We start from the raw sequence: 25,335 nt of genomic DNA, 5'->3' as shown, positions 1-25,335 counted from the left end.
TTTGTCGGAAATATTTTCCCCTTTGCTATATCTCGGGCATGGGGACATTGCACATAATCACAATCTCTGGCAATAATTTATAGCACACAACAGACGCCTTCTTGACGTTATCACTATTTTTGCAATAACAAATAATGGGTTTGGAGAAATATGGCTATGAAGTGCCACTCACTAGATAACCAACCTCAAACATTTTTTTTTCACCAATAATTTAAAGGTGTATAAAGCTATGGATTCAGTTTTTTATGCTCTCAATCAGTCTGTTTATTGCAGTTATAAAACCTCACCCCTCCGCATGTCACTGCTGTGTGGCGCTAAAAACTCACCTTTGATGCCCCAGGCATAGTGACATGCGGCGGGGTTGAGATTTTCTCATCGCTGACTTGCAGTGTAATGTGAACAGTTTAAGCCATTTTTTATAGTTCAAACAAATTGGGATAGATTATTTTGTAAAACTGTGCTCGTCGTAATTGAAATGCCAGCAAGCGTTTCAAACTCCAAAGGGCCGACAAAGTTCCCCTCTGGCGATCTTTAATTTTCCATGTTAATAGGAAAAATCCAGTTTTGTGTAAGAACTGTAAGAATTAAAAAATATCCATTTTTTGCGTTGAAATTGGCAACATAACAACAATAGGGCAGCACAGGGAAGAAGGCGTAAGATGCGATCTTTCTCCTCAACTCGGGTCTGAAGGTAGCTGGCGCATAAAGAGTAATTTGGGGTGACTTGCCGCACGTGCAAATGCAAAGGTGGTGTCTTAAATATAATAATAGTTGCGCCGAGAGAGCGTTGGGCGAACGTGCAATAATGCAATCGTCAGATCTGCTGGGGAAAGGAACTCGGCAGAGAGTTGCGCTGCTCTTAGCAGAATTAACAGAATCATTAAGTTAACACAATTTCCATGTTGCGCGCGACGGGCGAAAAAATAACTCTCGAGATTTATGGGCCGAAAAGTAAAATCCTTTTGCTCCTTCTCAGCGGCAACGGAGGCGGCGGCTCCATTACCAAGGGGGCTTAAGGTGCCTCTTATGATTTCAAATTTCGGCTATTTGCATGTGCGCAGAAGAAAACAGAACCTATAAAATTTATTACCCCTATCTGCATGTAAAGCCTCAAGATTTAACACGCAGACGACACCGTGCTGCCTTCCTACACCCCCGCCCGCCCCCGTCCCCCTTCAGCCGCCGCCACGAGTGCAGTGTAATAACCTTATGAACGGCCCGATGAAATTATTACACCATTATTTCGCACACTATCGTCGCCGTGTGTGCGCAGCTCGTGTGTCGCTCCGAGAAATTATTGCCCCGCGGTTATTACTAATTCATGCAAATAGACAGACATTTGTACCATTCCTTTTATTTTTATCCCGAGGTGTGCCTTTCTCTTCCCTGCAAGCGGCTTTTTACCACCTGGATTGCTTTTTTTGTGCGTGAAATGATTGCGAAATTTTCGACTTATCTACTAAGTCTTGCAAAAAGTTTATAGGACAAGGAAGACCACTCAGCCAAATGTGAAGCTTCTTTAGTAAACAATGATTAAATACAGACGAAATTACTTTGTTTTTAATCAGCAGCGCACCCAATATCAAGGCAACCAAGCTTGTTTCAGATTAAGACCGTAAAAAAACAACGCTGACGCTGACACGTTTTAATCTAATCAATCCGCCATTGGATAATAAAATTGAGAGATGTGAAAGTGAAAATTATTTCCTTGCAATGGCTGGAAAATTATCACCTCCTTAATTTTTTATTAAAATGTTAATGTCACCTGATTTAATTCCTTTCAACGATCTACATTTCGAGAAATTATGATGATCGCGTGTTTTTGTTTTACGGGAATCACTTAGCTAAAGAATTAGTTTCTCATATAAGAGGATTTTTATTCCAGTTTGAAGGCAATCTGCAGGCTTCAAAACCCAGTGTAGTGTTGGATATCTCACAAGAGATTCATGCTCGCGGTTTTAACTGATGATGAGAGTAGAAATTTTAAATTGAATCCTTCTTCACGGCTATGATGCAGTGCTCTGAAATTTGTGTAGCATTTCAATTTATTGCCAAAATTCTAAAAATAATGTATTGAATTCCTACGGAGGTGGGACAGAATTATATTATCTGAATTTTCAAAGTTAAATGGTAGTCTTACCGTGACGTACCGCAAGTGTGAAAATATCTCATTCTGCATTATGAAAGTTCCATTTTTTCCTAATTAATTTGACAAAAAAATCCATTACACACAACACACAACAGATCCTTGCCAATGTAACAAAGTTAAATTTTATTTGTTTGCTTGAAGCTGCAATAATTACAAGTCGCTGGGAGACGGCGCTTGAGAATTTTACTGGTGAAAGAGACGTGCTTGGCGGGTTGCAGCGTTCAATTGGAGGCAGGCGCTCGAGCAATTAATTTTTACGATGCTCTCGTTCATTTGCTCGATTCGCAGTCGGACGTCAGCAGGCTGAGAGAAAGAGTTCCGCGCCCGCCGAATTAAGTCCCCGAACACTGATTTTTAATGTCTCGCCGGGACGAAAGAAAAATCATAAATTTGCATAAGAGCAGGCGGAGGGAAGAGCAACGAAATTGAAACGGGCCTTTTACATGGTAGGCACGACGAAGACATTGATTATTCGCCGGCGAGCCGCTTGATTGAAATTTTCCGCCCGCTCTTGCTTATACTTTTTCCTCTCCTCGCGTTTTAATGTTTTGTAATTTTATATCTCTTTCTCTCTCTCTCTCTCTCTCTCTCTCTCTCTCTCTCTCTCTCTCTCTCTCTCTCTCTCTCTCTCTCTCTCTCGCTCTCGCTCTCCGCCGTTCGGCTCCCCAGCGAGATGACTTTCAGACGCGTGGTGATTAAAAAAATAATGAAATTGTTCCCTTGAACGGAGCGCCGGGAAGAAAATCGAGTGACAGGGGCCTCGCGACACGAGAACACTGTATAAAAATGCCACGTCGTTAAGCACCGAGTTTACACAGCAATTTTTATCCCTGTCAACTCGTGCACCCTTTGACAGTCACAACCAGTTTTTCTGACAGCTCCGAAATCGAAGTGATGGCTTCATTCTGCAACTTCGTTTTTTTACTTATAGGAAATTATAAGAGATTATGTAATTGCAATCAAGTTGCCTTTTGTTAAAGGTGTTTTTTTTCATAATAAAAAAAAACTAATTCAAATATGAGATAAAAACCAATATAATTGGATTTTTTTATTATTATAAAGGTATAAAAATACATACCATTATTTACATTTCACTCAGACTCCTCACTATAATTTTTAGAACAAATTAATTTTCTTGATTCATTTAGACCTTAGTAGATGAGACTTCCTCTCACGACAGGCCAAAGCTTCAAATTAAATTTAAGGAACACAGAATTCGTTTCTTTAGAAACTGCGCCTCCAACTAGATTATCGTAAGCTCCGTGAGTGGGAAATGAAGTGTCCCCTCTCGTGGTCAAGGAGTTGATAAGAACGTTTCCCATTCAGCGGGCGCCGCAATTATCCAAACGGGAGAAGTAACCGTGATTGCACAGCGCGAAATTCAGCCGAGACAAATATCGTAAACATCGGAGAATTACAAGTCCCGCGCTGAACGCGCTGCTAATGCGTTTACCGCGCCAAGGGGAATTTACCCGAATCCTGCTGAAGAGCGAGATGCTGCAGTGTGTACTCATACGCACAAGGAAAGGGAATTGCCGGAATTGCAGATATCAGGCCGATTTTGCCGGCCGTCGCCGATTATGCGCGCGAAATCGTCGATTCAAGTAGCTCTCGGTGCGGCGTGCGGCAAAAGTGTTCTTGCTAATGTCTTGGCCGAGCCACGATCGGCCCTCTCGTGCTTATAGGTATCCGGTGGGTTGTTTGGGGCTTATGGTAATTAATACGCACCATACTAACTGGCCGAGCTCAACAGCCACGCATTAAAACCTTCAGCTTTGCCTTTGATAACGCTCGTACTTATTACGCGACAAGTTTGAAGGGAAATCTGTGGAACAGTCCCTTATGTGTGTCTAAAGAAGACACAAACTCAAGGCGAATTTTCTGGGCTCACGCACAGTATGTGGCTCCATCAGGCTATGTAGGAATAGATTTTAAGTCTCAAACGGGCTGGCTACGAGGTTTGCCCTAATGTTTTAAGAATCATTCAAACACAAATTCAAAATATTTTTTGTTAAATTATAGTATATCGAATAAATAATCAAAATTTGGATTTGAATTTCAAAGTTAAATGAGGGAAATTTAAGCGCTAGAAATTTTTAAAGAATTTATTTATTTCAGCGTCATATTCAATCACTATAAAAATTTGTGTCACAATTTAAAACTCACAAAACAAAATTACGAAAACCACTCTACTGAAAATTCCTATCGATTTAAGCAATAAAATTTTATAAAAAATATACGTTATCGAAGTTTCTTTGCCTCTTGAAAATGGACCTTTGCAAGTCGCTAGTGTAATTATTGAGTTGTATAAATTCTCTCAAGAATAACTACTATTCTTCCTTATTTCTTCTTTAGAAATAAAAATTCCCAACTTGTATGCAACGAGTGATTTTCGCCTCCAACAGCAGTCTTTAATTTCTCCCCTAGCCTCGATTTTCGGAAGCGGTCTAATAAAGAGAAAGCAGGCATAATGCATGTTCCGCTGTCATTGTCGGGCCCTCTCTCGTGGGCGAAATCATGCGAACTTTCCATCCAAAAAAGGCTGGAATTATGATCCCGGTAGACCGATAGCCAGTGCACGCGCAAAAGATGAAAAAGCGTCCTTTGTGCCCACTCCCCCTCTATTTGCTTTCATTAAATTTTTGATCCGGCCGCTGCGATATGGAGCAGCGACACGCGATTCCTCTGAGATGTTGTCCGTTCGAATTATTGATGTTGCTTCTTTTTTGCTGTACAACTGATGCTGACAAACATTGCTCGCTTGGTAAATAAATTCTATGCTTTCTGCCACAGGAGCCACTCGGTGGACACGTCCTTCTTCATCAGGTCGCAATCGCTCGAGATCAGGGACTTCCACTGGTGTCCATCCCCTCTGCCAGACCAGCTCTTTGTCATACTGGCTTCAAACAACACCTTGAGGTATTGAACTTTGTCCTAAAATGAATTTGTACTCTCTAAAACCATTTGGAATTTTTAATATGCTTGTTAATATTTAACTTTTAAGTCTTCTAATTTAAATATTTTTGATAAGATTGTACCGAGCCGCATCCCCGGACTCGGTGCTGCAGAAGTGGCGCGTGGGTCGCACTCCATTGAATCCACAGTCGAACAAGCACCTGCCGCTGCTAACCTGCCTTGGAGAAACGGCCGTTTCATTTGACTTTCTGCCACAAATGCCCCTTAGCTCCCTGAGCTCAGGGGGCGGAAAAGTCATAAAAGCAGAGAAATCTCCGCTCTTCTCAGGCACAAGCACTCCCATACCCAAGGTAAATAATGTACATGCTTAAATTGTTAAAAAAAATTTAAAAAAAAATGGAAAAGGCAAATAACGAATATTCTTTTTAATTTGCTAGAAAAATGTTCGTTGGCAAATCGCACTCTGTTAATGTACAAATGTGTATGCAAGTAATCACAAAACAATGTTTTTTTAAAAGTGCTGATGAAATGATTGATGCCAAACTCACTCACAGAAAATACTCATTCCAAATATCTGAATGTGCAGTATGTAGATTTAATCCCCAGACACGCCTCTACAAAAATAATTTTCGCACATGTTTCTAATTGCTCTGAAATTCCAACAGATTAAACAGAGATAAAACAAATCTCCCATATACGCTTTAAAACAAATCAATAATTTTAATTCGCATGAAGTTTGATCCGTCTTATCAACTCCAAACCGCAACTTTTATAGATTTTTAGTGACTCTCAAACTTTCTTTCTCCTAAAATTTATATAAAATTTCCATTTTTTACCATCATCCTTTCCATATTTCAGTGTTCGTCATGAATGTAACAAAAAATTATAGCAAACAGAGCGGAATGGTCAAGGTTTGTGTCACGGAACGCAGGGCACAAGTTGGTGGCCGAAAATTCCATCGGGGAAAGTGGTCGTGAGGGAAAAAATGCAGCACGCCCCGCTCGGGTATTTCATTAACGCTGGGGCGGACAGTTGTTATTTGTTGTCAGTTCGATAGTAGCTTATAAAAAGGGCATAAAAGTGGCGGTGGCCGCTGCACGGCACGACGAACGATGATAATTTGTTGTTCTGCCCGAGTATTGAGGGTCGGTCGGCGCTGGCTCGCCCGCTCTCGCCGGCAGATGTTACCAATACCCGCAAGTGTCCGGCAAGTAGTCGTAAAAGATGGCAGCCGGATCATTGCCCAGTGTGTCGCCGCCGCTGATAATAATGGAACACACACGGCATATGGACTGATCGTAAATATAGACTACAAACACGCGCGCGCGAATATTATTTGTGGCGCCGCACTGCTCGCAGACATATATACAGCGTTATGGACAACGTCGAATTTGGCCGAATGGAAAAGCGCAGACGGTGATTAATTTTTCTCGGTAGTTCTTATGTCGGCCCTTGGAACAAAAGCAAGTTTTTTCTCATTAAAATCTACATCATAGTTTATGTAAAAGAATAACGTTTATAGAAATTTGTTCACTCTTATTCTTCTTTTTTGTGTTCAGCAATGAGTAAATATAACATTCGATCGTTTACTGCGGCTTTGTGATTCAGAATCCTCATAATTAGTTCCATGGTTGAGATTTCACTTGTCAGGTACTGCTGATGAGGCCTAACAATAAGAGGCTGAAACAGTGCGATAACGTGCGATATGATTTACTGAAAATAGAACAAAATATACATATTGGTAGAGGTTTCTGCTAACCACGCCAGCCGGCTAATTTTGGCTCACGTGGTCAGCCGCCAGCCACCGTGACTTTGGCTAAGTTGTTCCAGGCACGCCAGCCGCCGGTCAAAATTTTGAATAAACCAGAAATTGTTGGAGAAAAAATTATCTCCAGCCTTTTGGGCCGTTAAGCACTATCAAACTATTCGCTATTAAAGTTTTTGTCTGCCGCGCCAGCCGCCGGCATAAATGCTCAGCCGCCTCCTATAGGCCAAAATTTGGCAGCAGTCGGTTCAGCCAGCCTCCGCCTAAAATTATGCGTCTGAGACTGTACATATTGGAATAAAATTACTTCCTATCGATTTCCATAAAATTAAATAAAGATTTCCACTTGGCGCTGCAGCGAACACTTCAATTGCAGGGGTTAAACTTGAGCAGCAGAGAGCAATTTGTACCAATTGGTGGAAATCCGGCGTAATGATCGTGCGAAAGTGATTAATATTCCAACTGCGCACCAAAACTAATTCCAACGGCAAAACTCTTGGCCCGCCGGCTAATATTGAATCTGCCGCTCCTAATTGCTTTATAATTCCGATTTGAAATGTGCCGAGTGTGTGTTTCAATATTGAGTCGTAACTTTGCAATTCCCGGCGTCGCTTCTTTCCAGAGGGGAGATTAACTTTTAACCCCTTTCCTTTAGTTTTTCCTCTCTTCGAGCATCATTAGTTTTCAATTACCAGCCGACTTTCTCCAAATGCCTAATTGATTGTGAAATTCATTCTCTCTCGAACGTATTTCCCTCCCCCGGTTTTTCATCCCCCGGTGTGTTGTGTGTTGCAGCAATTCTCGATAGATGGAGACAACGAACAGAATTCAGAAGACCTCGTTCGGCCGATCGCTGTACTCTTTGGAAACGGGGACGTTTTCATTGTTGTCCCGCCAAACTATAGTACTGAAACGTAAGTAGTTTTTTCTTTAAAATTGTTTTGAAATATTAGATGCAAACTTATTTTTATTTCATAAAAAAATATGAGCATTACAAAGAAAGTAGTAATTTCAAATATTATCGCATAGAAGTATGAATTAAATGTTAAAATCTCACAATCCGCTCTTCGTTCTTGCAGCCCATCTGGTCTGAGCGCCAAGTTGTTTGGTCCTCTCAGGATCCACCCGTCCACCCCTGACAATTACGGGACGGAGTCCTGCTCATTACTCTGTCTTCCATGCCAGCCGCCCGTGTTGGTGATCGCTTCTTCCAGCGGTGGAGTCATCTACCACTCGATCCTCCTGCAGAAACATCAGGATGGCTCTGAGTGCTGCGACGACGACGACGAAATTCAATCTGTGCGTAAACCACTTAAGTTAAGTATCACAGGGTTTCAACCTCACTTTTATTCAGAGCTGTTATGAGCCTGGTGGAGAGGATTTGGGCATCAGTGAATGCCAAAAGGCGCTGTATGTTATGGAAAAGGTCGCCCTTGAACTTGGACTGCTGAGCACAGAGCAAGAAGAGGAGCAGGCTGAAGACTCTCCTTTCCAATGTAGAATCCACCTTTCCAAGGATCCAATCTCACCAGCACGGTAAATTTTTACTGTCAACCAGAGAAAATTAACTTAATAAAGGTTAAAAATCTTTATTCAGAATCATTATTTTCATCCCATCGCCTTTTAAAAGAATTTATTGTTTGAATAAATTTTAATCAAGTTTACTAAAATTAGGATTCATACAATTTTCCAGATACTTCTGCTCCCACGAAGCTGGTGTGAACATCATCTGTGCCCCACTGGTGACCGAAATACTGAGATTGTCTGCCAAAAAGGGTACTCTTTTTTTCAACTACCTTTTCTCATCTTTAATCCCGATATTGGTTACTTCAGCTTCAGTCGAATCTGTGCTTGACATTCTGTCTACCAATGGATTGGAAAGCGTGGAGCAGTATCTCTTGTGCACCCAGGCGTCTAACCAGAGCAGCAGCCAGCGCGTACAGGGCCTGACGGTTCTCAGCTCACAATCAATGGCCCTGTGCATCGTTCCGAGCGGCAGGTGCGCCCTGCTTCCTCTGCCCCTGGCCCTCTTGCAGCCAAACTCAGCTGTCAAAGATCTGAGTGACGACAAAAGCAAGACTCAGGAGGTATCCATTATTCTAAATCTATCTGCATCGCATCATATGTATATTTATGTGTGAATTGCAGGATCTTGCAAGCAACGCGTTCCTCGACCAAATCAAGCGCACTTTGTCGCACTCCTCATCTCAACCCCTTGTCATGCTGCCGCCAGGATCAACGCCCTCTCATAAAGAGCTCTTGGAGGTGAGATTTGGTCCAATTATTTCCATTTGCAACATTTGCGCTACCATATTCAAATAATTTTCTGGTTCTTTCATCACAAAATAAATGCAATGATGCATTTGAAAGAAAAGCTTCCCCACCTATCTGAAAAGACAAAAAACATTACATTTTCAAACTTATATCACTTTCTTGGTAGATCTTGAAAAGGAGCACACAAACTTTGAGGACTGAGTACTTGGCCAAACACGTGATTGTTCGGGAGGGTTTGAAGCGCAAGTAAAAAAAACACCAATCCAATAGATAAAATATGTTATTTTATCAATTCCACTGTCTTTAACAGGGTAACCATTTTGAGTAACACTGTGAACGTGAGGAAGATGCAGGTCATGAAATGCGAGGATCAAACCAAAGAGCTGGCAGCTGCGATGGAAATTACGCAGGGAACTCTCGCAAAGAAAATCAACAGGATGAATGGATTTCTCAAAAGGTTAGTGTACCAGTAAGTGTAAAAAGAGGATTCTTTTATTCCATTTTACTGCAAAGGTTGCAACTACTGCACACCCAGCTGAGTTTAGCCGAGCCTGAGACTTCTGTCGCTGAGCAAAAGTTGAGAGAGTTTGTGGAAGAGAGCAGCTCCAAAATGAACAACTATCAAACCACGCTCAAGTCTCTCAACTCCAGGGTGGAGTGCATTCGAAAGGTGAGAAATAAATTTGGAGAATTCGTAATTTTACATGCCCCTTAACAGGAGGATGCTAAAAAAAGGGAAAAGAAAGAGAACCTTTATCTCGCAGAGGAGCAAGACAAGACCATCAGGGCTGCTCTGGCTGAAAAGTAACTTTTCTGTGTATTTGTTTCCTTCCTTAACTGAGTTTTCAACATTACAGCGCTAAGGAACTGACCCGGATGAAAGTTAGATTGGAGAGCATTCTGAGAGCTGTCAACTTGTCAGCAAACTCGTCAGTTGCATGCTAAAATGAACATTTGTTCAATTGATTTGTAATGAAGATGCACACATTAAATTTTCAAGTATTTGTTCCAAGTGGTGGTTTTTAACCTTTATTTTCCCACCTATGTACAAAAATATGAAAAATACCAATGTGATTGGTGCCATGATAGCTGCATTTTAGATTGCAATGTCAACTAGTTTCTATCACAAAGAATTTACAGCTTGATTGGTTTAAAGGAGTGTTAGGGCTTTATGCTTTAAACGTATTCACAACAAAATCAGGAATGAAACGTAAATTGTAGTAACTGTTCTCAATGGTCTTGCACCAGTGGACCCCAGAAGTGCTTGCTGGGCTTTCTCTCGTCCTCAGAACTGAAGAACTCTCTGCCGACCTTGATAAACTCTTTGATGCTCAGTCGATCGTCATTGTTGTAGTCAATTGCGCGGAATGCCACCACTGCCTCCTAAAACGCGACTTTACATTTGAGGAGATTTTAATGAGTGCAGTTGGTTTACCTCATCCCTGAGTCCAAGACAGCGGAAGAACAACTTGTACTCTTCAACTGAGATTTCTCCACTCTTATCCTTGTCAACGGCCTGCAACCATCAAAAATTCAATAAATTATTTGAATATTATGTAGAAATCTTTGCATTAGCCATGAAACCTGATTGCAAACTGGATTATCATTATTCTTGTTTACTGATGCAAAGTAGAATCATAAAATAAAGATAAATGAAAGAAAATAAAGCAAGAATGGTCAAGCAGAACTAGCAAAAAATTTCAAAAACAATTATATTTTATTCTCCGCATTGAGCTGCAATCAGTGACATTCAACTATTCTTCTTGGGATTTTTCCCCTATAAACTAGTATGCTAAGGAGCTTGGTAGACAGTAATTGATAGTTGTTGCAAGCTCCATGCAGACAAATTTATTTTATATATTGTGATCAAAGCAGCAGCCAAATATTATCAGGCTGTCAGAAAACTTAATCTCAATCTAACAAGAAACATCCAACCATTTCTTTAGAATGAGAATAATAATATTCATTTAAAGATTCATTACCTTGAACAGGAACGGCAGGAATCTGTGTGCCTTCTTTTTGAGGGACTTGTCGTTGACTACGTGGTGCATGTTGTCCAGGTACTGATAGGCATTAATAAGGTTGTATGGGTCAGCTGGACCCCACTGCTCCTCCCAGATGCTCTGCACAGAGTGAAATTTTAATTTCAGTCTTCCCCCTCACTTGGACAACTCACTTTCAGGGTATTTCTGAATTCAATCTCTTGCTCTGGCGTGAGGTGACCAAGTTCGATGAATCTGTCTCCCAGCATGTTGAAATCATCCCAAGAGATGACGCCGTCCTTGTTCAGGTCGAAAATTGAGTGGACTGTCCTCATTTTCTGACGCCAGAAGTCGGTTGTACCCTGAAATGAACATTGCATATTATTCTTAGACATTTCATTAATAAAACAGTAATTCGGCACCAACACAACCATAATTTGCTTCTTTTGATATTTGAATGGTAATTTATATAAATTTTAGCATTAAGTTTCAAAATATCCTTTTTTAAGGAAGATCATCTGCTATTCAGTTATGAACAACTGACAGTATATTTTCCGAATTAAATTAATTTATTCATGCATGCGCGCTGTGGTTATTTTTAGTTGCAACGGCTTGCCTTAACCTTAAGTTGTATCACCAAATGCCCTCAGGAAAACACTGTTCTTGCATGATAAATATTAATGGAACACCTGCAGAACACTCGTGATATGCGCGTGCAGCTGAAACCTGCATGTTATAAGTTGATTTTTAATCATTTTAAAACAACCTCTCAAGCAGCAAGCGAATTGATTTGATGTGGAGAGCTTGCGAAACAAGCAAGTCGCTCGACTGGAAAGCGACTCGCCTCGTCATTAAATCTTAACATCCCACTTTGAATATTTAAAATCTGAGTTTCACCTTCAAAGAGGACATGTCGCTTTTGAATTTTAACTCCAGAAAATGTTTTTGTTTCTCCAGAGAAACTTTCCAATGACTGGATTTTTTAAGCCAAAGGTGCAGAGAAGACCATTTCCTCATTCATAGAATTTTTCTCATGAAAAAATTTGCTACCTAACAAATCTGTAGCATTATTTTGAATTAGCTGTTCCCACTCGAGACAGCGGCAGTGCAGCTGCAAGTCACTGGCCAAATGGGCACCACGTGATCGACAACACTCAGCTCGGAATCATTTTATTTTCTCGTCAGACCTCTGCTGCAATCAGCACAATGGAGCTAACGCTGAGCAAGACTCATAATAAATTTTCAACTCTGGGAGAAGCTCTTGGGCGCGTTTGGAAATGTTATTCTCCAAGCACAGACGTTTGAACTCGACTCGAGACTCAACCGACCTTGAACTTTCAAATATTTTTTTGTGTAAACATTTATTCTTTGTTTGACGTTGAATTATCAAGTGTATAGTATTATTATAAAATGAATTAAAGGCTCAGTGAAAATGTTTGAAGGCAAAAAAGGCAATAAGTAATTAAATATATATGCAATTTTTTTGTTGATTAATGAAGATAAGGTTAGAATTGATTGTTTATCTTAAGAGAAAAGAAACCATAGGCAGAGCCTTATTAATCACCCTTTCTTTTCTGTCCGAATCGCTGTCAGAGCTGGAGGCCGAGTCTGTTTCCACATTTCGAGCTGCTGACGCCCTTCCTGTTCCTGCGTCGTCTTTGAATGTCCTTGCAGCCTAAACAAAAGAGAAACATTGATCACTAAAATGCAAATTAGAAAAAGTGAAAGAAACTCATTATTTATCTTTCTCCCATTTACGAACCAAAGTGGGTGGAGAGAGTTCAATGACCGCGTAAATGTGGAAGTGAATGCGCGTGCTTTCTATCCTATATTTAATCCCCATCTTATATCCTTGAAGGCACCCTCAGAGGGGGAAATTTTCAATTTAAAAGTGCACTGAAAACCAAAAGACGTGCCGATATAATATATCCTTTGTCTGCCTGAAAATGCGCTCATTCGGATTACTTTTTGATTCCTCCATCAAAACACCTCCATATTGTTGAAATATGGTTTGGGAAAACCAGAAAAACATACCAAAACTTCAATGGATACGTCCTATTTCTTATCCCCGATTCAAATTTTGATTTGATCGTATTTTAAAAATAGCTTTTTTCTGTGGGCATTTCTCACCTTGAGGTGTATAAGTTAAATGTTGGAATAATATAATTTAAAATGAGTTTCATAATTAAATAAGGTATTATACACGAGAGAAAATTTACAAAACAATAAACTGTTTTACAAAAAACCACCATTACAAACTCTTGGAAAAAGAAATTAAAAATCCACTGAAGGATTCTCAACGGTGTTTTTAAATGCTAAAAATATTGTGTCAAAGTATTAAATTTTATTTTCTGCACTTTATATATATTTTCTCATTCAAACGATTCAAATACATTGTTGACTCTTGAGCTGCAAAGACCTGTCATAGAAGCAACCAAAACAGTGCAAAAATTCAAGGACAGGTTCCGCCGCTAATTCCCTTTCACATGAAAATTGAGGCGCCACAAAAATCATGCAAATCGAAGGCGAATTTATTTTACATTTTTAGAATCAGACGAGCACGACAAGAGGCCCGCAACAACCCCCAAGAAGCGATATTTTATTTAATCAAATCGGTTAGCCACGGCTGCGGAACCAGTTTTTTAGAACGCTGGAGACCTTGACGGGATTAAAAGCTGCAGATCGAATGACAGAGGAGCGAGGAACAAAAATGTCCGCCGAAAAAACGAGCTGCGTGTCGTTCGTGGTCGCTAAATTGATTATAATTTAACGTTTCGCGGCTGCAGGCACGAGGAAACAAAGGTTTCAAATTAGGGTCTATTAAGTGTTTATGACACCTCACTCACTAAAGAGCGGTAAAGTGGGTAATTGAACGGCGTGCGTTTAGCGAGAAAAGTAAACACTACATTCGATTTAATTTTTAACATACCACAAAAAGTGCGAAACTATTTTGTTCATACAAGCCAAAAGATAAAAATGATACATTAAAGTATTAAATTACCTGCAAAATATATTTTTTGAGAAAGACATTTTCACATCATCAAATATCTCCCAAATATTAGGATGGTCGAAAACATTTTTTAAGAATTATCTAAAGAGCACTGAAAATTGAGTTGTTCAAGGTCCAAATCAGTGTGGCGCGACGAATGGAAAAATATATTACTACAGAGGTGCCTACGTGACCCGACAGTATACAGACAACCGACTCAATTCTCCCCACGCAGAGTGCGAAAATGCACGTTATGAATTACAAAGCAAAAAAAAAACTGCGACGCCAATCCAAAACAACGAAATTTCCTGACTTAAAACACGGGAAATTTTGTTAAAAATCAGAATATCTCACCACAACACGGGTCACCGTGGGCTTAGCAAGCAGCGAAGGGGTCCTGGAGGCCCATTGGGACCCCAGGGCTCGGGGTCCTAGCTGTCTTAGCAACAGAAAGGCGTTTCCAGCCATCGGAACCAAATCTCTTTCTCGCTAAGTCGAATTTGAAAAATTGACGACACTCGTCGACCTGATTATATCAGTAATTACTTGTTTTCAACAGTTTTTGACTTGGGTCGACGAATTTCGGGCCGTGTTATTTTCAGTATAATCACGATTGAAGTGCGGCAACTTGTTGATGCGCTATTCACTCACTGCTCAGTCAGTGCTCACTGCTCGGCGGCCGCGGGACTCGCTTTATCGCGTATCGCGAGTGGCGTGCGCTCCGTTGCCGTCCTTTCTTTGCTTCGCCGTTCGCCGCTATATTTTTATTTCGGCCGCGTGGATCGTGAATTCAGCGTTCAACCAGCAACAGCGCCCACTACCTTCTATAGCCGGTATCCACTGCTTAATTAATCATACAATACACATCCTCCTCCTTTTATAAATATATATATATATTTAAATAAATGTAGTCGTATTGCCCTTTTTAAAATGCAAACGTTTTTTCGTCACATTTTAAGTCAAATCAATATTATCAAGCTTTACATACATGGTGTACATTATTGTGCTTTACAGTGCATTTTTTTTTGTTCTGTGTGCGTGCGTGCACAAAGGTCATTCAAATAGTCAGGAAGTTAATATATAAAAAATTGAACAAATCGCGAAGAAAATATGATACATATATTAAGATGGTTATGTTCTTATGAGAGATAAGAGAAATAAATTATTTTTTACAAAAATAATTTTGAATCTATCTGCACAGAAATGTCAGAAAGCCGCACTTACAGCAGAAATCAACGAAAATGCATACTAATTCAAAAAAATACGTATACCATCAAATTATATTTATTTATATGACATACCCCATGCGTTACTTAATTGATTAAAAGTGCATTTTTATAGCTTTGCATCCTTTGTCCTTTGCATTTGCATTTATAAAGCTATTCAGCTGAGCAACAAAAGAATAAGAAACAAAAATTGATTATAAATAATTATCTTTTTACGTACGTTTTGTTCATGAGATGACTAAGATAATTTTGCCATGACAGCGCATGTATTAAAATATGTAAATAAGAACTGTAGAAAATTATATAAGAGTAAACTAATTATAAAAAATTCAATAATTGTTTCTTTTAATGAGAATGCTTATTACTTACCGCGGTAAACACAAAATGAGGAATCATTAGATATATTTTAGTTCATTTAATAAAAAAGATGAACAGCAAAAACATAAGGATCTTTACAAATCATTTTCTGGTGGAATTACAAAGAACAAAAATTAATGACGAAGAGTGTACTTTTCAAGAAAGCTACCAGCTACCATTTAATCTTATATTAATTGGGGGTTCCATATTATTTACAATCAGGTAGAATAATATCCTTTAATATCATAAATTTACGTGAGAACACCCAATTTTAATACATAGATGTTAAAACAATAGAAAAACCTGTTATTTCAAATATGCAACTTAAATGCAATAATCACTCCGTCATAAGTTAATCAACCTATTTTTGGTAGCACAAAATTATGCAATCAAGTTTTGGTCTGCACGCAAGCAAATAAAAAATAGGAAATTCCTTCATCTTTCAGAATGTTCGTTTTTTGCACTACGACTAATCATTAAAAACTTGCATACCCTCTAGAACTAAAACCTTATTTAAGGGAAATTTTAAGTTTTTTTCGGAACGTCAAAAATGATCCACCGATCAAGTTGTATCATTAAACAGTGTCTGTAAGCCAAAATTTAGTGAAATAGAGCAGAAACCTTTTAAAATTTTAGGCCATTTTCTTAAAATCAACGGAAATACCTAAAATTGTCGATTCAAAAAATTTTAACCGGCGTATGTGGATCCCACCATGACAGATTACAAAAATTCTTTGGTTTAACCAAAAACTAAAATTTCGAAAGGGTTTTCTTTGTCAGTGGACACTCCCATCCTCAGACTGACGCAAAAGCTGCAATTTACTGGCGCACTTGAAACGCTTCCAACGCATCATTAAAAATGCCAGACTTGCTTTTGATTACTGCAACTCCATTTTTAAATCAATTCTACTGAATCAAAAAAGTAGTATTACTATCAATATCATTTCATATATTTGTAGCATGTAATTATCTCCAAATTATTAAGTCTTTTGTGTTTTTGCATGATTGAAAAGTACATCATTTTAATACATATGAATATTCTTATTTATTCCAATACATAGTGAATTTCGTTCAGTTACAGTTGCTAACAAGATCAACTCAGTCAACGAGGTTTTTCTTTGATAATAATCAAAACTTGACTAACGTAGCCAGAGGTACAAAATGCAAATTATCAGGAGTAATCAAACAGGGCAGAAAGTGTACATTTATTTCAACCAAACCGGGAAGATAAATTTCAAAGAGCGGTAAATTCTAGATCATTTCTGAATTAGACATTAGCAAAATGTTGACCAAACTATCTTGTCGGCTGCTGCTTAGGCTTCGGCATTTTTGCAAGGAGAGCCTGAATTTCCTTTTTCTCGTCATAGCCCTTCCACAGGTCCATCAGCGCTGCTATCAGCCGCATCACCTCATGAACCTTCTCCAGATCCACATTCAGTTCAGCAAACCATGTCTTCAAGTCTTTGCCCTGTATTACACAGGCTATGTGCAAACATCCTGAAAACACGTTAGAATTATTTGTTAGACACACGAGATATTGGATTTACTTTGAATTTATAAAATGAAAATCCTTGTTAGCCAGCTGGCAAATTTTGGGTCCCGTGGGCAGCTGGTTTTAGCTAGGGTGGTTAAAACCGGATGAAACCAAGTAAAATTCTTGCCGGGATTAAATTGGCATTTTTTAAATTATAGAGGTGAATTTTAAGGCATAAAACTAGCCCTAATGAATGCGACGTCATTATTTTTTATTAAGGGCGTTGAAAAATTTTATAATGCTTCTTTAAAATCATGATATTTCAAGAGATTAGAGAAACCGTTTTCTTTCTTTTTTTTTTTGCTCTTTTTATCCCTGTCCGAGGACCGGAGGACCGGGAAGGGCGCGCACTGCACTAGCACGAATGCTGAAACCCGGGTCCCAATAACACCGCGAACGGATAACATGGGCGCACCAGGCCGCACAGGGACCCAGCCCACTCAAGGGCCACTTGCCTCCGCACCGAGGACTGCATTGAAACGCTAGACATTCGTCCCGTGAAGCCAAATCACGCATGCTGGTAAGGTGCAAACCAGCAAGTAGCGAGTCGGCGCCGGTGCGCCTCCCAGCCCGTTGAGCAATTGGAGCATTTCGAGTCACTAAACTAACCACTTTTGCCATCTCTGACATTGGGTAGCCAGTATTAGATCTCCGAACTGCTCAAATACCTCACATTGCTTTGACACTCCTGAGAGTGCCTTAACAATGCGAGCCAACGGGCTGGTCTTCTTGCTTAACATAATTTCAGTTGAAGGAAACATAATTTTAGCCTGCTATAAAGCTTGGCCGAAATTATTTTACAAAAGCTGGCTTTTTCGGAACACTGCTGCATAAGCAGATCACACTATTGATGAACAAGAAGTAACACAAGTTACCTAGGGCAATTATGTAGGGTGGGTAGAAGAGGCAGGCGTCTGTTCGAAGGCTGTCGTTGACCACCCTCCATGCCAAGGCCAAGAGCCCATCATCCAGCTGAGCATCACTGGTGAACAGAAGCAGTGGACGGTAGGGTTGGTAGACGATCAAACAGCAGTCGAGATTCTCCAGCAAATAAAATTCACACTCAAGAATGTGATTTGTACGGTATGGAAATTCTTGCGCGTAAGCATGGGCAAATTTGTTCTTGACTGAAAATAGGCAGAGGAATACAACGATTTCTTTCAAAAATTCTTGTATGATACACACCAACATTCTGGCAAGTGGTAATGAGTCGTGTGTTGGAAATCACTCCAAATTCCTCCACCTTGGAGGATAAAAAGACGCAAGTCGGTGCAAGGAGTAGAGGGTCGATCGACTTAAGTGAATTCCGTGCATAAAATCGCTTGAAGTAAACCGTCGCTGTCGCTATAACTTGCTGTCGCAGCTTCAAATGTTCTCCAAGAACTTGAATAACTAGAAAAAGTGGTTGTAATATCGTCCAAGAGTTTGAGAAATGTTACCGTACAGTTTGCGAAGAATATGAAAATCTTCTGGTACTCATCATCAGCCAAAATGCTCAGATCATGTTGCCTTTCCCTTGTCAAATCTTGCTTGTCCAAAAGCCACTGCTGACTGAACGAAAATGATTGAGAAAAACAATTAATACATAATGTATTCATCACGGATCATGGGGATCAATGACGACAGCCCAGATCCTGCAACTGTAGACGTCCACAGAAAGTTTGAGAGTTAAAAGGTTTAAATTTATTTAAAATATTGCCCAAACAACCAGCGGTAGTGGCAATTTAGCAATAAATATTTATTTGATGTTTAGTAAAATAGAGTAAAATCAAAATGCAATACAATTACATTACAAAAAGTAAAGGTGTAAGTTTAGTATAATATATTGCTCATTGAAAATTAATGAAGACACTCTTATGTAATATATGTACTTACTAGTGAGAGCTGTGCCAAAAATTTCCAGCCATTGCTTTCTTTTCTGTCTGACGTGGATTAATTTTCAGTATAGAAGCTCAACGTTTGCTAAAAGTACGGTTGAATTAACAATCACGCTAAAACAAGAACTAGCCGAACTAGCTAACAATAAGAGTCGAGTGAAACGTTATTGATCTTGTCAAACGAGGGTTTTACGCTTTGCAAACATACCTCACACCTAGAAAAAATTTTCCACGGATCTATTAAACGCTATTTTCCTTCAAATTTCACAGGAATCTATTTATCGCACGAAAAATTATGACAATTTGTGGATACACTAACAATGAGAGCGCCGAAGGTTGGAGCGGGTTGGAGGCGTCTGGCCGTCTGGTATACATAAACAAATAATATTGTGCCACGATAGAAACGCATGCGCGGCTTTCGTTTTGTTTGCCACTTTTGGCGCGAACGAATGTGTAACCAAATTCTGTGAAAATTTCTTTGCTACCGTATTGCCCATGCTAAAGGTCTCCTCTGCTCTGCTCCACACGCAAGTGCAAGTATTTTCTGGCAAATTAACCGTAATGTTAATTTTTCCAACAAAGACAAGACTTATGGTAAAGTTACAGTTTCTGCCGGGTTACACATCTCGCCGCAGTTCTTATGAGAATCCCATGTTAAAGTAGGGGGTGGCGAAAACTGTAACTCGGCGGCGAAAACTGCTGTGACTTTTCCATAAATGTAATATTGTTCGCATGCTCTCAAAATTCGTGTATTATATTATATATAACATTTTCAGGACATACATATCACTTTGTAATGGACACTAATTGTAAGGAGCTGGGAGCTCAGGTTGAGCTAAATCCAAAATTATACAAAGAATATCTTCAAAAGTCAATGCTGAAGCTGAAAGACAACATTGAACAAATTACTGATTTGAGGAAAAAGGTTGCGATGATGGCACTTGACCACGTGAAGTGCAACGGACCAGACGCTCTCATCAAAAGACAGCAATATGAAGAAATGCTGAAAACGCACAATAGCAGGAATTAAAATATTTTAAGATAAGATAGCATGCATGTACTCAAATTTTCTGAATCTAATATTCATTGACAAGATATGATTGATATGGAAGTTAAGGGTTCAATCTGGAAAAGTTTAGAATTAAGGCGCGTAATAAAAATGAAATAAACTCAAGAATGTCATGTATGTATGCTTGTCTAAACATTAAACTATATTCCACCTCGCACGTCGTTTTGTGCCCATGATCACTTTATGAATGCATCATATATGCATGAATTTTTCAAAAAGAAACTACATAAGTAATAATCTGTTCATACACTTGATACGACATATTTTCAAGTTCTGAAAATGATCAAAATGACTCGCTAAAGAATGAAAATAATAAGATGTTTACTCATTGTCTATTTCACTTTATTTGTACAAATTTTTGTGAGTAACAATTTTTTTTAAAAAAAAAAACAAGATATCAACTGAAAAAATATTACAGTCTAATAGTTTTCATCTTATGCAAATAATTAATAATAACAGTATTTTTAATTATCACATATGGCACTCATTTTCGAGGCTGAACGCAGGGTTGTCCACGCCACCTTGGTCATCAGGGCTAGGCGGACTTATGGAGCTAACAGGCTCATCAACAGGCTGCAGCTTGTGCTGTTGTTCATTCTCTGCTACAGTCTCCGCAGGACCGGCATTGTCTGGTGAATCTACCACCGAGGACGTAGGCTCGGGTTGAGTATCTACTGAGGAAGAGGACGAAGCGGCTGGCTCAACTTCAGCGTACGCTGGTGGAGCTGCCGGGGGCAACCTGTAGCGCCGTCCTGGGATTCTGCTTGCAGCCATCTGCTTTTTTTATTAGAAATAGAAATGATACCAATAAAAAGATTGAATTGGTAAAATATTTAGTCTCGCTACCGCAGGTATCCGTGGCATGGGCAGCGTGGACAGTTCGGCCACAGGCTCTTGTTCATACTCAGGGGGTTTGTCCGGAACGTCATCATACCTGGGAGGGCGGTCCCGCAGCCTTCCCAAAACGAAGCGTTGCACGCTATTTAGACTCGCGGTATTGATGCTACCCCTGTGGAATTCCTGGGCCACCTGTTCCATTCGCCGGCGACTAAAAATAAATGCAAAATGAACTTAAGCAATCGAAATTAAAATTTCAAATTATAAAAATCTTTAATAAACATTGGACTATCTTATCAAATTAAATTTTGAAATCAGAAACACAAATTTGAATATACTCGCACTTGCATGCTCCCTGTATGGGTGAGCGTGTCTTCACCAAATTCTAGCAGGTGACAGTTTTTAATACACGAAACAGTCTTTACAATAGTCATCAGGTTGACTCAAAAGTTAAAAGTCTTTGAAACAAGTAGTGAAAATCCCCTAGTCAGTGTTACAAATTTATAAGAAATGGATTGTGGTAGACAGCAATTTCAATTTTTATGAGAATTTACCACTTACTGCCTAAATTCTAAAGAAAACAATATACAATCAATACAGTTCAAAAATTTCATACAATTTTGCTGTAAAACCTGCGTATTAAATCGTTTCACTATTTATTTCTTGTACCATATAATATTAACTAGCATATGGCATATTTATTGCACAAAATATTTTAATTTAATTAGGTTTAAATAGGTATTTTTCTCTTATTTTTTTGGGGCCACGCCAAATATCTGTGCAGTTTGTTGCAGTTTAATTGGCGTGGTTTAGACGCGGTTGCGATTTTGAAATCTAGAAGTAGAAGCGGTTGCTGTTTTGCTTAAAGCGGTTTTTGTGCGGTTTCGGATTAAACATTTTATTCCGCGCAAAGCACTAGTTGATGGCATTTAAAAACAAATTCACAATTTTTCCGGTTCATTCCTACAAGCATGCTGTTTATATGAATTTTATAAATAACGAATATATATTTAAAAACGCATTTTAGTCTGTTCATTTTCCCTAAGTGCATAGCAAATTATTATTCGCAGGAAAATGACGATTTTACGGAGACTATAATACATGTAATCATAGAAATCATCAACTAAAATTTCAGAAAATTTAAATTTTCACTCACTTAGAACACATTTTGCAGGTGAGCGCCGTCAGAGCAGCAACTGAAATCACCAGGGCGACTCCAAGGGCCACCTGGGCAGCTGTCATGAATTGCAGATTTGAGCTGTCACGCCTGCAAGTTAGTTCATATTATTTTATATTTATAAAACAAAAAATGGAAGTTATGACTTTACATGCATTTTCCATCTTCGAAAGTCATGTCTGCATCCTTGCAAAAGCAACGGGGGACGTTATTCCGTCTTTTGCACTTTAAATTCGTTCGAGTAGTGCAACACTCATCGATATCGTCTCGGCGGTCAAGCGTGCAATTATCTCCATACTCTTAAAAAAAGATTCCATTAAAATAATTAAAAACTAAAAAAGACTTTGATCACATACTTTTACATTCCTGGCATGTACCATCTTCTTCTTCATATTGATTATCATTGCACGGGGTTTTAGTGGTGGAAGAATCCGCCAATATCAACCCTTCAAAAATTACATAACAAGATTTTAATATTATTCATCAACATAATATTAGTGACGCATAAGCACATTACGTGTAGAGAACTGAAATTATGCGTTTTTAAATAAATATTTTTAAGTTTTTCAAAAATTGTCACTTTAAAAATCAGACTATATAACTTAATGGCAATTCACACTAATAAAATGAGAAGAGTGAAATATTTAGCATGCTTAAACAATTATTTTTCACTATAGAGATTTTTGCGAATTTTAATTCAAACCATCAGCATCAACCGTCAAAGAATATTTCAAACGCAAAATATGCTAATATATTATAACTTATAGCAGAAAATTCGAAAATGGGCATAAAGAATTTAAAAAAAAACTGTCCGGCGGGAATCAGCATAAATTGTTTTTGTACACATTGTTTGGTTTTAATTAGAAATTTTTATTTTCATCAAATCCATATTGGCTAAAAAATATGCTGACAGCTGAGAATCACTTGAGAGGAAGCCTTTCATACCATGATCCAACGTTGTGATGCGCACTACGCTGCTCGCAGTAGTCTCCGGGGTGGCCGTAGCAACGACAAAAACCACCACGGACACAATTAGGAGGCCAGCAGCCATCAGAGGCCGTTTCGGATGCACCTCCAGTTACATAAAAGCAGTCGTACCGCAGTCTGGACGAGGGGCACCAAGAATAAGAGGCAGATAACGCTCGCCGAGTCGCCTAATCTAATCTGACGTCACCTGGAATAAAACAAGCGGCCGGCCGTGATATCAATTGTACATGCACCCGTTGAGCTTATGTGCTTTCCGCCAAACCTACTCCTTTGATAAATAAATGTTCTTTCCAAATCTACCAGATAAGTAAGAGTTAGTGCAGGAAGAATCGGCAACTTTTTCCTATTTTCAGGGTGCGTTAACGAACAAGATAGCGATTTTATCAGCACCCCTTCCCCAGCAGAAAATTTCAACGCGCGTGCAATGATAAAGTACAGAAAAGCATGAACAAAGTTGACGGAAGAAATTTGATTTCAAGGTCAGCAAAAATTAGAAATAAATAAACGCGCAGGGAATAATTGGGTAGTTTTTCTTTCTTTCAAGTTTCGTTTCTCTGTATTTTGATTTTTAATTAATAACATAGCTGATGAGAATGTCGTGCTCTTGTTATAATTTAGATGCTTTTTTTCTATGAAAAAGACTTCGGTTCGGTTATTTCATTGACTAGGGCTCTGTGAAAACAACAAGCATGTTTCAAAACAAATCGTGGATTAAAAATATCCTTTAGTATCTCTAATTGAAGCGATATATCATACAAGACTCTCTTTAGATAACATTATGTTTTCAATACCTTTCTCGGCAGACCGTTAAAAAGGTCCACATTGCATGACATTTTTTTTAAAAAAAACGACTAGAACTATAATATGACACCGTGAACATGTGGCGGCCTCGGGAAGAACTCCACCCGCCACTCAAATAAACAGCTGCTCAACAATACAGCGTGCGTCACTGGCAATAAAGTCGCAGAGTGAAGTAACAGGTTATAGCCCAGGTACCTCAGCAGCTAGAGAATTTTGAAAGAGAAATGAAAATTGGTTTTTTATTTCCTTTTGGTGAAATACTTTTTGTCTCGATAAGTATAGACATCTTTATTCCATTCTTTTCGTCTCCGTCGTGATTTATCATATTTTTATAATCCAAGTATTGGGGTGAAGACACCCCACTAAAGAATTAAAGTGGAATGATACTGGGCAACAATTGAAAATTATTTAAATTGTTGGATACCTTAAACAATTGACCGATAAACAATTTGTTCAACAATTTGTAATAATAAAAAAAATGACCTTCCTACAATAAAAATTCAAATTTTGCCAATTTTCTCCAAAATTTACAGCGCTCGAACATATTTTCTTGGCATATTCCGATTCCACTCGTTGAGATCTGTTCAACGGTGTATGCCACTTATTGGGGAAACTCTTGGTTTTGAAATTAAATCGGATTTCAAGTAAGGAGACAGCCATTGCCATTTGAAAAGCACGCTAACTTTTCAGCCAATTTTCTCAAAAAATTACAGCGCTCCTTAGGTCAATTTAGGCTTTAACTGAATCCTAAGGGATGAGTTTATGCATTGGCAACAAGCATTTTCCAGGCTTTTCCAGTATCATTCCTCTTTAAATTTTTTACTGTGTTTTATTATTTCTTCATTGCTCAAGTGTATATAGTCGTGGAGCCTGTTCCCATAAAAAAAACAGTTTTTTTCTTCTCACTTATTTACAGCGACCTATCTACAGTCAAAAAAGTAGAAATCGTTACAATTTATAATAATAAATGTTCATAACAAAGCTGCAGCATTCATTTTAGTCAAAACGCCGCCTGCGTGTTAGTCTGTGTGCTGCTCACTGGAGTCGAGCGTGGTTGCCTAGCCGGTTTCGCATGACGGAGCTTGTTAAGGTGAACGGAACTGAAAGCCCAGCATAGCAGAGGGCCTGGTCGAGTTGGCGTTGAGAGCGGCTGTGGAGACCTTGCTTGCGGCAAAGGCGAGTGAGAGCAACAAGTTTGCTCAACATGTGATCCGCGGTGGCTCGCAAATTATAATTGAAGCTGGAATGCAGACCCATTACTTTTATTTGATCCAAATAAATTAGTCTCCCCGGCGGCGAGCTGAATTTTGAGTTCACTGCCACGTTAATTGATATCTTCGAAATTTGTGAGTTGTAATTAATTACATCACGTTTGAGTTAGAAATAATGGGAAAG

At 39.0% G+C, this 25,335-nt stretch overlaps 4 protein-coding genes across 5 annotated transcripts in view; 1 reads left to right on the top strand and 3 right to left on the bottom strand.

The window, feature by feature from the left end:
* The window catches only part of mbo (Nuclear pore complex protein Nup88), a 69,456-nt gene extending 59,340 nt beyond the window's left edge, over window positions 1–10,116 (top strand). The window contains exons 3-15 of the mRNA XM_065478628.1: window positions 4,943–5,068; window positions 5,181–5,415; window positions 7,626–7,744; window positions 7,910–8,129; window positions 8,185–8,366; window positions 8,524–8,606; window positions 8,664–8,917; window positions 8,979–9,095; window positions 9,271–9,350; window positions 9,415–9,561; window positions 9,618–9,774; window positions 9,823–9,908; window positions 9,962–10,116. Of these exons, the coding sequence (XP_065334700.1) occupies window positions 4,943–5,068; window positions 5,181–5,415; window positions 7,626–7,744; window positions 7,910–8,129; window positions 8,185–8,366; window positions 8,524–8,606; window positions 8,664–8,917; window positions 8,979–9,095; window positions 9,271–9,350; window positions 9,415–9,561; window positions 9,618–9,774; window positions 9,823–9,908; window positions 9,962–10,049 (1,894 nt within the window). The 3' untranslated portion in view covers window positions 10,050–10,116. The remainder of the gene's footprint in view (window positions 1–4,942; window positions 5,069–5,180; window positions 5,416–7,625; window positions 7,745–7,909; window positions 8,130–8,184; window positions 8,367–8,523; window positions 8,607–8,663; window positions 8,918–8,978; window positions 9,096–9,270; window positions 9,351–9,414; window positions 9,562–9,617; window positions 9,775–9,822; window positions 9,909–9,961) is intronic.
* On the bottom strand, window positions 10,092–14,786 carry CBP (sarcoplasmic calcium-binding protein). Its single transcript, XM_065478629.1, has 6 exons — window positions 14,430–14,786; window positions 12,651–12,761; window positions 11,281–11,448; window positions 11,087–11,227; window positions 10,540–10,620; window positions 10,092–10,487 (listed from the first exon to the last, which is right to left on the bottom strand). The coding sequence occupies exons 1-6, from the start codon at window positions 14,541–14,543 to the stop codon at window positions 10,335–10,337; spliced, it is 768 nt and encodes a 255-aa protein (XP_065334701.1). The 5' UTR covers window positions 14,544–14,786; the 3' UTR covers window positions 10,092–10,334.
* Window positions 14,787–16,678: 1,892 nt separating this feature from the next.
* On the bottom strand, window positions 16,679–19,430 carry CycC (cyclin C). The gene is made up of 6 exons (XM_065479463.1): window positions 19,278–19,430; window positions 19,068–19,154; window positions 18,637–18,743; window positions 18,378–18,584; window positions 18,068–18,319; window positions 16,679–17,155 (listed from the first exon to the last, which is right to left on the bottom strand). The coding sequence occupies exons 2-6, from the start codon at window positions 19,097–19,099 to the stop codon at window positions 16,953–16,955; spliced, it is 801 nt and encodes a 266-aa protein (XP_065335535.1). The 5' UTR covers window positions 19,100–19,154; window positions 19,278–19,430; the 3' UTR covers window positions 16,679–16,952.
* A 1,026-nt stretch (window positions 19,431–20,456) lies between these two features.
* Window positions 20,457–23,467, bottom strand: LOC135936590 (uncharacterized). Of its 2 annotated transcripts, none has more exons than XM_065479460.1 (6): window positions 23,098–23,467; window positions 22,509–22,598; window positions 22,304–22,451; window positions 22,132–22,242; window positions 20,985–21,186; window positions 20,457–20,915 (listed from the first exon to the last, which is right to left on the bottom strand). In XM_065479460.1, exons 1-6 carry the CDS (start codon window positions 23,201–23,203, stop codon window positions 20,610–20,612), a joined length of 963 nt encoding a protein of 320 aa, XP_065335532.1. In that variant the 5' UTR covers window positions 23,204–23,467; the 3' UTR covers window positions 20,457–20,609. The 2 variants fall into 2 exon arrangements, with proteins under 2 accessions (XP_065335532.1, XP_065335534.1); XM_065479462.1 differs by having other exon boundaries at window positions 20,457–20,912; window positions 23,098–23,466.
* Window positions 23,468–25,335: the final 1,868 nt, after the last annotated feature.

This window comes from Cloeon dipterum, chromosome 2 (assembly GCF_949628265.1).
Source record: "Cloeon dipterum chromosome 2, ieCloDipt1.1, whole genome shotgun sequence".
Taxonomy (NCBI): domain Eukaryota; kingdom Metazoa; phylum Arthropoda; class Insecta; order Ephemeroptera; family Baetidae; genus Cloeon; species Cloeon dipterum.
The sequence above is the reverse complement of the archived record's forward strand: the minus strand, read 5'-3'. Positions and strand labels throughout refer to the sequence as shown.

Coding starts and splice junctions, on each gene's coding strand:
- CBP (XM_065478629.1), bottom strand. CDS start 14,543: ATGGCTGGAAACGCCTTTCTGTTGCTAAGACAGCTAGGACCCCGAGCC. Junction 10,621..11,086: donor TCCTGCCGTTCCTGTTCAAG/GTAATGAATCTT, acceptor TGATGGTTGCAG/GCCGTTGACAAGGATAAGAG. Junction 10,488..10,539: donor GTCTTGGACTCAGGGATGAG/GTAAACCAACTG, acceptor GTCGCGTTTTAG/GAGGCAGTGGTGGCATTCCG.
- CycC (XM_065479463.1), bottom strand. CDS start 19,099: ATGGCTGGAAATTTTTGGCACAGCTCTCACTA. Junction 18,585..18,636: donor TTTCATATTCTTCGCAAACT/GTACGGTAACAT, acceptor CACTTTTTCTAG/TTATTCAAGTTCTTGGAGAA. Junction 18,320..18,377: donor TACCACTTGCCAGAATGTTG/GTGTGTATCATA, acceptor GCCTATTTTCAG/TCAAGAACAAATTTGCCCAT.
- LOC135936590 (XM_065479460.1), bottom strand. CDS start 23,203: ATGGCTGCTGGCCTCCTAATTGTGTCCGTGGTGGTTTTTGTCGTTGCT. Junction 22,599..23,097: donor CATCACAACGTTGGATCATG/GTATGAAAGGCT, acceptor TAATTTTTGAAG/GGTTGATATTGGCGGATTCT. Junction 21,187..22,131: donor ACCTGCAAAATGTGTTCTAA/GTGAGTGAAAAT, acceptor ATTTATTTTTAG/TCGCCGGCGAATGGAACAGG.